The sequence below is a fragment of the Vanacampus margaritifer genome, chromosome 11, assembly GCF_051991255.1.
Source record: "Vanacampus margaritifer isolate UIUO_Vmar chromosome 11, RoL_Vmar_1.0, whole genome shotgun sequence".
NCBI lineage: Eukaryota > Metazoa > Chordata > Actinopteri > Syngnathiformes > Syngnathidae > Vanacampus > Vanacampus margaritifer.
In genome coordinates, this window is record NC_135442.1 from 7,390,078 (window position 1) to 7,403,646 (window position 13,569).

Sequence of the window (13,569 nt, forward strand, 5' to 3'; positions counted from 1 at the left end):
ATTAGAAAATATGTCTTTGCAGAATCGATGTCCGCTTTGCAACATCTCACTTGGACATTGCTGCCAAAAATCTGTACATGCAATTAGAGTAAATACGAGGAAATAGTCTTTTAGCAAGAGGCACAGTTTTTTTTTTTTTTATAAATACTGGACAGTGTGAGATAATTGGCCAGCCAGTAAATCACAACAGGCAAAAAGTACACTTGGAACTGATTACTAGTCATCTGATGAGTGTGAACGGGGCAATTTGTAGGAATCGATGCATTCCAGCGGATCAAGGACGTTTTTATTACCCGCCCCCCAGCGTACCTGATGATTTAGTAAAAGTCGATTTTAGACCAGCTCGGAGCAGGTCAAAGTTGCGGCACAGATGTTAACTCATTCACTGCCATTGACGGTTATACTTTGACGTCAAATATTCATTTGAACTATTTCTATTAGTTTAAATTGTTTTTCACTTTTGTTAACAAGAGTATAAAAACCTAGATTTTTTAATTGTACATTTAGAAAATATATAAAATTTGCGATCAATTGTGAGTTAACTCGTCATGCAATTGATTACGATTAAAAATTTCAATCGCCTCGCGCTCCTAATTTTTAAATAATCTTTTCTTCTTTTTTTTTTTAAATCACGTCAGGCGATTACATTTTTTTTATTGAAATTAATCGCATGACTTCAATAGTTAACTCACGATTAATCTTAAATTTTATATCTGTTCGAAATGTAGAATCATTTTTTTCTAGGTTTTCCTACTTTTGTTAACAAAAGTGGAAAAAAAATAAACTAATAGAAATAGTTCAAATTCATTTTTGACGTCAATAGCTGTCAATGGCAGTGAATGAGTTAAAATGCGATTTTGGTGAATTTGATCAAGGCACAGGCAGATATTGCCCACTTGGTTTTCCCACAATGCTTTGTCGATGGCCCAACAACCCAACACCATGCAAACAAATGCTCACAATAACAGTCGGTGGGGCTTTGAAATATTTGACAATGAACTTGAAAGGCTGACCATCATATGTGCCATGAGGTAAAAAAAACAAAACAGAACTGACATCACAGGATCCACTGAGTCTGTGTAGTCTCCCAACCACTGGACCAATTAAGTTTGACTTTTGAGCCAAATAAAAATACTTTACGAGCCCCAGTAATAGAATAAACTTGAGTTCAACTTTTTCCTCTGTTGCTAACGCAGCACTGGAAGCATGTGGTTCTGATGCCTAGAATGACACAGATGACACCTGCTTTGAACCTCAATCACTGTGGCTAATCTCCATAACACATTGTAGTACACATCATTTAAAAAAAGAGCCACCATATTAAAACGCCTTACCACCACCTGTGGCACTGAGTCCGCCTCAGCCTCCGCTGCAGCCGAGCTCTTATACTGCTGGGGACTCTCAATGACGAGCTCCTTCTTTGGAGCTTTACCCGCCCTTCCTTGCATTGTCAACAGCTGCGCTAAGATATTTCCAAGTAAGATCCCTTAAAGAAGTGGTTAGCCAGCATATCCAACAGGGGAGAATCCTTGCACTGGGGAGAAAAAAAAATCAACAAAACTTTTGGAGGTTTCTCTCTCTCTGTCTCTCTCACTCAGAGTTGAGTTGAGCTCACACCCTCCTTTTTCTGAGACTGATCAGTCTGAGAGTGCTGGGCTCGCACCCAGCCTGAGGAGATGGCCCCTCCTACACTCGGCCGTGCCGTTCAACACCCCCCCACACACGGACACGCTCATACACAATCGCTATCTGACCCGCTGATATCCACCTGCACGGCAACACGGGAGGGCTGACAAAGCAAAAAGAAATGCATTCCTAACGCAAGGCCTTTGATGGGACAGCTGAACTAAGAAGAGCTGCGAGATACCGAGATGACATCAGGCTGTCATGTTTGTGTAGCATTACTGTACTGAATGACAGCGCCCGAGAGTGAGTCAGATCCCGTGATTGAGCCGTGATGTTGCACAAGCACGGCAGATAAGATACAGATCATTAGATTGCGGCGGCTCAAGCAAAACTCGGCCCCGAAAGATTACGACCAAGAGTAGCAGGGGGAAGTACAGCAAAACAAGTCAAACAATTGGGAATGTGAAGACCAGTACAACTCATGCATACCATCACGTACCTCACTTGTCCTCAGTTTAGCTAGCATCAACGGATTAACAAACAGGGTAGATGGCAAGGCACATTGACAAACAACCATTAGCTTACGGTACATTCACACATTAAAGTCTCCCACAAAGCGAATGATGTGGCCTAAGTTGGACCACGGTGGGAAAATTACAGTTGTCAACTTTTGGCATCTACTGGTGTGCTGAAACAAACAAACAAAAAAATGCTGCAAAGAAGAATTTGATGATCACAGTATTTTTAGAGGGAAGCTCATGGATTGGATCGGATGGCCTTTCATCAATTCATCGACAACTAAGCGATAATCAAATTCCTCTATTGTTGTTTTGATAATCGAATTGATAATGTTGAGATTTTGTGCGATTAAAAATGGTCAAAATCCTCGAAATTTCAGCCTCTCAGCAGTAAACATTCTCAGATTTCTGTAGTCTATTATGAAAGAAGACTATTATTATATCTCACCAGTGAGTGGCTGCAAAAACCAGTGGCTGACTAATAAACACTAGTTGCCAAGCCCTGTACAATGCATGCCAATTTGGTCGGTTTTTGGCCAAGTTGCTAGCGTGTATGTGCAGCTAGCCTTAGTTTTTAAATAACCTGAGAAGCATGATTTGTGGAATGTGGGAGGAAGTCAGAGGACCCCGGGAGAAAAGCAACTAAAGTACAGTGAGAACATGCACACTTTACATAGGAAGGACAGAGCTGAGATTTGATCCAAGAACCTCGGAAGTGTGAGTCAGACGTGCTAACCACTAGGCCACCCAGGAAAAGAACATAAGACGACAATAAAAAAAAAAGTCACCACAAAGCTAAATCATGTAGGATGCACTCAATCACTTGTTTTACGATATTTTAACTGTGCTCCAGAAAAAAAAAAAAAAAAAAAAACCTGTGCTTTACTTCCTTTTTTTACACTGCGATTCGTGACAACGAAGAAATGTTCAGAATTGATCCTCTCCAAATCTCTTTACTGCGCACAGTTTCACACGGGAATAAATGTTTCTTGTTTCCATTATTTCCTTTGGGAAAGCATTGTTTTCAATCTCCAAGCTTAATTTAAAAAAAAAAAAAAAAAAGGTTTCAGACACAAACAAGATGTTTTTCTGTGGCTCCCGTCTCACTACTTGTTGATACAACTGCCCGAGGGCCATCCAATAGGACAACACCACCTTGGAATGGGGCTGATCATTGCAGGCGGAGGATGTTATCTTTTCAAGCTGGTGTCAGTTTGAAGTGAGGCGTGAGACTAGGTCAGCTCTCCCAACAGCTGCTCCCCCTTCTACTGTCTCCTACAGGCCTCCCACAGTGGCCAAACGGTCCAATTGAATGTTTTTACATCTATGTATTTAGCAATGGCGGATATTGGGGAAGCAATTTTTCTGGGGTGTGGAGTAATTTGATGGCAAGATGTCTGTGGCATCTCAAGACAGGTGAAAGTAAGTATCTGAAGTATGTCTGTAAATTGTTGAAATAGTCGACCACCTTTTTGTGTTATGCCACCAGGCTAAATACACCAGAAACTATGGCGGGAATGGCCACCGGTCCTGATTGTCATCAGCATTCTTTGGTCTATGCAGGAAGTAGGCGTGTGAAAAAAATGTGTTGAGGCTCAACATTAGATTGTCGGGCGTGGCATGCAGTGGAGCCCGTTGCAATCAGTATCACACAAAAAAATAAATAAGTGGACATCTTTTAATTTTTCAAATCTAATCAAGGTTTTAGATGGCAATTACCTGGACAGAAGGTCTTGAAAATTAATCTTTTTTTATGCCTTCAGAGGGAATTTGAGAAGATAATTTTGTCACCCCAGGGAATGTCACACAACTGGTCAACAGAAACGTTTATGGTATTGCATCATTCACAACAATGATCTATCTTATGAGGTAAAATGGAAAATATTTTCCTTCTGTTTCTATTACTTCCGTACCCCATTTTAGCAGCCCCCCCCCCCCCCCCCCCTTATTGGGATTCAATTAATTGTGCCCTCTGCTGGTTGCTGCCAGCGGTTGAAATCCATCATGACCACATCTAAAGACAACACAACTTAACTGCATTGATGCAAGACGTTATAATTATAAAAGTACACTTGGCAAACAAAGACTTATGCAAGGGATGACCACATTGCTGGCAAAAAAATCCTCATGATTTGTAAGCAGCTGATGACTCAAACTCTCACTAGATTTAAAAGGCCCACAACAAGACCCACTTGAAAGCAGAAACAATGCGGTTAAACAAATCACGCTGTTTTATATCCACTTCTGGCTGCACACCACACTGCGTTTTTCGTTTGTAACTGGGCTGCAACAGATGTTGACATTGTGTGATACAAAACATCCTTCTCGGCCTCTCCCCACACACGTGTAAGCAAAAGAGAATTGAATCAACTGCCTGGAAACACCGATTTAAGAGGCTAATTTTAGCCCCAACAAGATAATGCCCCCATGTGTCATATAGTCAGTTCACGGAGAGTCCCCGAGGCACGAGGGAGTCACAACTGTACCAGAAGGCTCCGTCTGCCCTCGTTTTAACTGTCTGTCTGGTGAACTCCTCAACTGCCAGGCAGCAGTGAAATAAGTAGGATTGTGCATATAGTTCATACATCGGTTTTTGTCACTGGCCCATACTTTCATTTGTCAATGGCAAAAACCTGTGATCCTTGGCGCATTATGAATCAATATAGAGTTCTCATAATATGGACCAATATTAGATTCTGATGGTATAAGCAAAAATATTGCTATATCATTGCAGCTGTAAAATATTTTGGTAAACAGCATTTTTCTTCAGGTTTAATTTTTTTCTTCTTTTTGTCCACCCATCCATCCATCTTCTTAGTGTTCCATCACTGGTGAGCTATTTTTTTTAGAACACACCCGTAGGCTGCTCATGTTGTCCTTGGGGCTAACGAGCACTCGCTGGTGCCATTTTCACCCCCAATACACATTAATTAACAGAGTAAAGACGCATCCATGTTTGCACAGTGTGTCTTTCGGCCTTGCTACTTCCTCCTCCTGCGTGCGTAACTGCTTGCCCTTTGCCTCTGCTCGCCAAGGAATAATAAAAATAAAAAAAAAACAGTTTAGTTTATTGCCTTTTAAGAGGCAGCTCGTTTACTCAAATCTGCAAGTAGCCAAACATATTAGCTCTTTGACTGCCAAAAACGTTAAATAACATTTAGTAAAATCCTAGGGAGGAGTGCCAAAGACGTTAAAAGACGTTTGTTTCAAAACAGAGGTGAAATTAACCATTTTCTATTGTTGATTACTGAAAAACGGAATAAGGTAGAAACAAACTTTTTTTTTGATGAAAGATGAGAGTCCAATCTTTCATTTGGTAGTATGTGTGTTTCCATAGTCCAAACACATAATTTTCTGTGGACCTTGAAAGATCAGTCAAAATGCTTAAATCGGCTGGCACCCACGGCATCCCTTTTTTGAAAACGTCTGGCAGTCAAAGAGTTAGACCCCCCCACACCCCCCCCAAAAAAAAATACTCATTACCAGCTATTTTATTAGCAATCATTGAAATGTTGACTTTTTACAACCTCTGTCAACCGACAATAGTTATAACATTCCTGTAATCTATCTATTGTCACACTGTGACGTGACCATAAAAAAAAATAAAATGAAACAACAGATAAAAGAATGGCTAATATGTAATCTCTGACAGATATTACCTATGGTACATCTAGGAAGTAGTACCGGTCAGCCTTTACAGGACCGTATTTGTGTTTCACATTTACGTAACAAAGACTTGATAGGATCTCGGTGTGAGCCGTAGCAATAAAAGGGTGTAACCTGGAATGTAACAAAAAACACAGCCCACTCTTTACTTCCTCTTAGCAACCAAAGACCACCACCCACGAGCCCCCAGAGAGTTCTGAAACGGTAATTAATCAAAAACTGCCATGTAAAAACTGTTAATTAATTGCGATGCTCTTAAGTAGTTGGATGAGAGTCCTTGTCTACGTTGAAAGGGTCTGGATTTGTTTTCAAATATATGCACTGAGTATCAACCTTTCAATAGACTGTATAAGAAGCACCGACAGTAAAATCGATATAGAGCAAAGCTTCAATACAACTTCTTGCTTAATGATCACTGCAGAGACGCATTTGAATTGCCCTCCAATACAATCTGGGAGGAAATCCAAATGCCTAGATGTCTTTGTCAGAAAAGCGGGAGTACCGGAGATAATGGTCCGGCTTTCAGCAATTAGGCTAAAATGTCTCAAAAGATGAAGGCAATCATCCGGATAAGAAGCCTGTAGCCGATGATGTTTTGCTGTAGATTCACAAATCGCGATATGAGCGAGATGTAGAGGTGAACTTGAAGGCGATATGTGATGATAAAGTGAAACTGTGACAAACTTGTCTGGATTCTCCTTGGAAATTCCATAATACTTAAAGAAGGCACACTTAAAAAAAAACAAAAAAACTTCCTGTGTGTTTTTATGTGTGTAGCATAGCATAGCATAGCATAGCATAGCATAGCATAGCATAGCATAGCATTACTTATTACTACTTATTACTTACTACTTATTGCTGCACTTCTTATTTATTTAATTTTAATTTTATCTCTTTCTATTCTGTTGTTTTCTCTTTACTGTAAACTGCAGCTGGACGGAGTCCAGGAAAAAGTTCCCCAAGTGGAAAATAAAAGTATATCGTATCGTATCGTATCGTATCGTATCGTATTACTGCGACATGCTTTCATCAAAACATACCAAGGATGTAAATAAATAAAAATTCTTGTCTTCTTCTTCTCATGCAAATGAGCAACTTTCTACGCCGCCCAAATATACTTGCTCAGTATGGGGCCAGTTATTTCACACTTGATGGGTGGGCAGGGACTCCAAAGACACAATTGTTGGTATACAAGCAATTGAAAAGTCAGTTTCCCATAACATGTTCCCTTTATGACCTTTTGACATTTACACACAGCCACATTAATTATGTCAATGCCCTTTAAATAAAGTCACATTACTGGCAATAACGCAGTATATTGTTGGTGCACATTACAGCAATATAAACATATACATATGACTATAAAAATGGATACAACTCTATTAAATGGAATCTAACAAGCAGCTAATTTATAGTTGATGACATGCAGACCCGGTTTGGTATTTCTTCAGCTCCCCCACACAAGGGAACATCTCATTAGTTGTGGTTCATTGGAAGCAAAAGTTTCATGGGGTATGTGGGAATCACTACTCCCAAGTCACGGGATGAAAGACACCTTTATCTTAAACCAGACTGGCGTTCCACACAACCTTTCTTTTGCAAAAACATTCCTCCGATAAAACTAGCAGATACTTCAACACGTCACTGCTGTTGGTCGTTCAAACACAGGATGGAAGTTGTGGCTTTGTGAAAGCAAAGAATGAAAGTACATAAACAATAGCAGGCTGAGGAATGAACTATGTTATTTAAGTCGGTAGCAGTTGTTGAAAGATCACTGCTTGTATTGAAGTATGCGCGATCTACTTAGGGCTGCAACGCTAATCCAATAGCTTCAATAATTCGATTACAAAAAAAAAATGTCGAAGCAAAATCCCTGCCTCGAAGCTGCACAGTGATTATTATATCCATAAGGACCAATGTTAGTGCAGACTAGGGCTGCAACTAACGATTATTTGTTAATTAATCTGTCAAATACTTGATTCATTGCTGATTCCCTTTGTTCAAAAACAAAACATTTCAGGAAAAAAAAAGCTTCACAAAATAGGCAAAAATGTTGCTTGTTTTTTTTCTAAAGTAAAAGCAGATGTTTGCAAATGTTTTTATTTTGATTCAACACAAAGCTAATGAGTCGGCACGGAGGACGACTGAAATCTGACAATATTTACTGTCGAGAAACTGAAATGCCAGATTGAAGCTTCAAAAGTTTTCAAAAAATTTTAATCAACTGTGAAAAGCTATGCACACTCAACATTCGACGCCTGAAAGCAGTTATGGGGATATTTTTTGGCCAGCTAATGCCTCGATCTGGTGCCGACAACCCGAGGCTACGGCTGACGCCGTCCTAGCAACGGGAATATTTGTCCGGCTAACGCCATGCTAGCAACAAACAAAAGGGAGTTTTCTAACTTTGGACGCTGGACTTGAATGACGAACTAGCTTAGCGCTAGCTAGGATGAGCCTAATGAAAAACACACATTTTTTGTTCTGCCGTTGTAAAATAAGTTAGTTTAAACTAAAATGATTAACCTTAGTTTACTGTCCTTCACTGACACACACGTCACTCACCAGGCCACACCGCACCTTTTAAAACCATAGACACTCAAAGTCACAAATATTATGCATCTCATATGCATGGTATTAAGCACAAACATATTTTCAATTTCATCGATAAAACAATTTCTAGAATACTCCATACTAAATATATCCTACAGCTGCAGCGCTAACACCTCCTTTTTACACCACCACAATAATGACCCGCTGCAATTAGAGGGAATTAAAAGGGCATACACAACAGTTTAGATCATCTCATAATCTGGCCTAATGGATTGCCAAGGTGCGAAAGGTATTGAAGGCTGCGGCAACTGGAGAGTGTGACACAATGGCAAATAATGTGATGAGGAAAGCACATCAGTCCACGCTCACATTAAACTATCGATTTGCAAGACTGCCGACTGCTGACGGGGGGATTAATTAAACCCCATCTACATGATAAGACCCTTCCCGAGCCCAGGGGAGGCGACAGTGCCCTTGACCTAATTCCCTGCTCTCAGCCAGGGCCACTGTCACTTGGATTTCTGCTGATGAGCCATCACGGGAAAAGGAGATGCGTACTGTACACACTCTCACACATACACACACACAAACACTCTCACACAACAACAACCAGAAGGGCAAAACAAGCTGGTACGGAGTAGCAGTAGCCCGGTTAAGCCTGTCGCTTGTCAGAAGAAGAATGGCGATTGATTTCCGGCAGACAAGAGAGACCTCTGTGCCACAACGCCTGCCGGCCCCTCCTCATCCTCGTCGCCATGCCAGCCCGCTGAGGCTTTAACCCGTGTAGTGCTTAGCGGAAGGCAAGATCCAGCACTGCGACTGCCCTACATTTTATACACTCATATTATCACAGTCTTGTTGCTGAATCGGCTGTATTTCGCCAACTCTAAATGAATAATAAATGGCTCTTCGCAATTAATTACCGTACTGCCCTAATTTGTAGTTTTGTCTGAAAGAGAGGGTCTATCCACAATTTTTTTTTTTTGTTTTGGTCCTGATGCCCAACTACTGTAATTGAAGATATGATCCAAGCAAAGAAGCATAGGCACACCTCCCTGCAACATTATGACATATAAAAGAATGAACATGCCTTTTAATCTCAAATAAATGTAGCTTCTAAATTTGACACACCACAGAGAGGATTGTTGTCCACAATCCTGCCAAATTTGAATGATTAAAAAATAATAATAAATCACCAATCGCCATAAAATGAGGCTTCAAAATCATGAGAACTGGATGTATGCTACATTGCCTATGGGGCTTTTCCATGCCGTGACAATGGGGCGTTCTAAAGAAACTACACCAAAGTGACAGTTCAAAATAATATTTTTTTTTACCCGCTTCTCTAATGAATACACACTCACACGCACATACACATAAAAAAAAAAGAAAAAGAAAAAAAGAGAGAGAGCAATGATGATGACATGTCAAATCGGTAAAATTACCGAATTAACAATACTGAGCTCTCCAGGAAAAAAAAAAAAAAAAAAAAAAAACTATACATGCACACACTCACAGATGACAACGAGGCGCTCTTTTTGTATAGGGGAGGAGGGGCGATTACTGCTGGATGGCCAAAGTGTGCCAATTTAGCCATGGCCACAAAATACATACATTGTTGTATTGCAGTGTTGAATTGCACCACAACATCTTCCCTCAGTGAGTCGAAATATTAGAAACATAGTAGGACACGGTGCAATTCTACACCACACACTGCAAAGTACTACCACAACAATAAGACATTAAATATGCATTTAAACCCTCTTTCACGGGGTCAATCCCAACACAGCATTATTATCTACTTAAAGGCACAAAATAAACAAGCACAAACTCTCCAAATAACTGGTTTCATTCAAATGCAATGCAACTGGCAAAAAAAACAATCAAAATACTATGAATGAAGTTGTTTTACACACAAATAACAATAAAGCTAAAAATCACCAACAAATTAAAATCGGTCCTACCTTTCAGCGCCAAATATATGTACTCTTGTGGAGAGACACACACATACACACCTTCAGCACTCTCGGTGTGGGAAAGATACGAGACTCCCTCCGACTCAGCGCTCGCTCAACCTCAGATGGCCCGATTGGGTCAGCGGCTACTTTACAGATGTAGCCGCTACAGTTCCTCTCCAAGACAGTTCGCAGCCCGTCAAAGACCACCGCGCTGGTGGTGCACCCCATCACCGTCGGGTCCAAACCGGCATCAGTCAGGAGAGCCTGCGAGTGACCCAGTTTTGGCTCCTTTGCCCTCTTCCTCCCTGGTCCATGATCTCACCCCACAATCCAAAGCTTCTGACCCAGGGAGGGAGCGCCGGCGCTCGGGCGCAAAGAGCCAGAGTGGCGAGCCGGAAGAGCAGGATGGCTGGAGAATTAATACACACACACACACACAGAGGAGAGGAGAGGAGAGGAGAGCCCGGTTGTGTTTGTTAGCAGCTCCACTCTGTGCAGGCTGGAATAAGCCAGTCAGCAGGCGAGATGCAGCGAGCGAGTGAGCGAGGGAGGAAGAGCACAGGACGAGGGGATGGGAGGGATGAGAGATACTGGGCGAGCTCTGCAGCAGCCTCAGTGCTGACCTTACAGTCCACATGCAGAATTGTTGGTTTGTCACTCAAGTCTTGCTTGTTCACTACAGTCCAGAGTCTTTTAGACTATTTTCTAAAAGGACAATTCCTTGGGATGCACTTGTATCATGCGTTTTTAATTAAGTATTTGAATTTAGGGCTAAATGAGTTTTGAAAAAGAATTGCTATTTTCTCCCCTTAATATCGCAATTGCGATTTAATATGCTATTATTTACTTTCCTCTCCAAATTCAGTTCAATTTTAAATCACATTAAACCAATAATACAAACAAATCACTAATCCAGACACTATATAAATAAATAAATACAATCTACATATAAAGCCTCTTCTTTGCAGCCACATGAATGAGTAAGAAATAAATGGGTTACAGTAAATGCGACCTTATATCCAGAGGGAGGGTTTGCTCCCGTGAACAGGCAAACAGCAATATGGCTGAATGCTTTTCTAGTTCAGATGCGCTGCCAACACCAACAGGGTGACTCTTATCAAAGTGATGCTAAATACATCAGTCAGTTGCTTTAGAAAGTGGGAGTATAGCACAGCCCTATAGAAACCCCCCCCCCCCCCATCGGATACGAACATGAAATAACCTCAGCATCAATCTGTTGTCCAAACAGTCAAATGGGAGGATTTAAAGACATCAGGCAGATATCAGCTGCTGCTTGATCTCAAGTTGGACGGGCTGCCAAGACTGCAGATATATATCAGAAGCAGAACAACCAACATTTGAGCATTCGGAATGCCGGATAACAATTCATCTGCAAGTGCAGGCTTTGATCAAAATGTTTGAGGAATAAGAGTGCGAGAACTAAATTTGCTGTAAAAAAAAAAAAAAAGGGAAATCTGGAAAAGTATCTCAACAATTTGTTTTTCCTGCGGGCTATTGTTTAATAGGCAAGTCAACCCAAAAATAATCTTTACAAAATGTTCAGTGCACCTTCACTAGTCTAAACACGGCATTCTGATTAATAATGTCTTTGTGGAATATGAATTGAGCAGCAAAATCCACCCATTTTTATCCATCTTAGGGGCGGCCATTTTGCCACTTTCTGTCGACTAAAAAGGTCATCATAGTTGCTCAGGGCTCAGGCAACAACCAATCACGGCGCATCTATTTGCTGAGTTTGGTCATGTGACTTTCACAAGCTGAGCCATGCCATGATTGGTCGTTATCTGAGCTAACTGTGATAGCAAGTGGCAAAATGGCCGCCCCCCTGAGATGGATTAAAAATGGGTGGATTTTGCTGCTTAATTCATATTCCACAAATGCAATATCAAATAAAATGCTATGTTCAGACTAAAGAGGGGTGCGTAGAAGGCATTATTGTAAATACATTTTGGGGGGGTTGATTAACTCTTTGACTGCCAAAAACGTTAAATAACGTTTAGTAAAATCCTATGGAGGAGTGCCAAAGACGTTAAAAGACGTTTGTTTCAAAACAGAGGTGAAACTAACCATTTTCTATTGTTGATTACTGAAAAACGGAATAAGGTAGAAACAAACTTTTGTTTCTGATGAAAGATGAGGGTCCAATCTTTCATTTGGTAGTATGTGTGTTTCCATAGTCCAAACACAACATTTTCTGTGGACCTTGAAAGATCAGTCAAAATGCTTAAATCAGGTGGCACTGGCGACAACCCGTTTCTGAAAACGTCTGGCAGTGAAAGAGTTAATACATTGCATATACATTGGCAAAAAATATTTCAAATACAAAAAAAAAAAAAAAATCAAGAATTCAGACAAATATTTTTTTCTTTGTAAGAAATTTTAAATCTGGTTGACAAATTCCCTCCATTTCACCTATGAGTACAACAAATTGCAGCCCAATCTGATGTTAAAAAGGATTATCCATGCTCAATTTCAGCTGTATTTACCTGACAGTATGATTGCTCAGTGAACCAGGATCAGATGGGATTTGATGAAATTTATGTTAAACCCATAACAATTTATTGAGAATATATGGATTCTCATCAACAATTGGGGAAAAAAAAACATCTTTGGAAGAAAACCAAAACCAAAATCAAAGTGGCCTTATCAAAACAAAGCCCACACTGAGAAAAAAAGAGCAAGGAAAGAGGGCATCTTAGTTTATTTATCCTCATCCCTCCCCATCCTGCTGCAGCAATACACAGAAGCGAAAGGGATTTCTCAGTTATTAAAACTGTCACGGCAGCGCGCAGCATACCCACCAATTATAACTCCTGAGGCGTGCAGTTTTAACTGTGCTTATCATTAAAGTCACACAATGAGCACCGCACACTCACAGAACAATACACCCCCCCCCCCCCAAATGTGCTTTTGCTATTGCTCCTCAAAAGAATTGAACACAATCGCAGGTCAGTATGTGGAGTAGGCGATTCCTTCCTTCCCATCAGTGCTACACTACGAATGCTCTCGCATGCCTTCCTGCATGCAGCTGCTGTGTTAATATTTCAGTAGCCTGGCACACTGAACTACATTTGACTGTACAATCAAGCGAGCCACAGGGCAAAGCCGGTGAACCTCCACACGAGCCGATTCAAGAAAGAAAACGAGAGGCTCTCCAGTAGAGTAGAAGGAGACCGATTATGTTTTACTGAGTGCTAAGAAATGTAGCCGTACGCGTCTCACTTCCT

At 40.8% G+C, this 13,569-nt stretch overlaps 1 protein-coding gene across 5 annotated transcripts in view; it reads right to left on the reverse strand.

Moving 5' to 3' along the window:
• LOC144060630 (dedicator of cytokinesis protein 9) overlaps window positions 1–13,569 on the reverse strand; it is a 72,015-nt gene that overhangs the window by 40,349 nt on the left and 18,097 nt on the right. For 2 of the 5 annotated variants that reach the window (XM_077580349.1, XM_077580347.1), the window contains exon 1: window positions 1,335–1,619. The exons of 2 other annotated variants lie outside the window; for them this stretch is intronic. In XM_077580349.1, coding sequence (XP_077436475.1) covers window positions 1,335–1,448 — 114 coding nt within the window. In that variant the 5' untranslated portion in view covers window positions 1,449–1,619. Of the gene's footprint in view, window positions 1–1,334; window positions 1,620–10,378; window positions 10,819–13,569 lie in introns of those variants that run through there. One more of the 5 variants, XM_077580344.1, reaches the window with a different exon arrangement.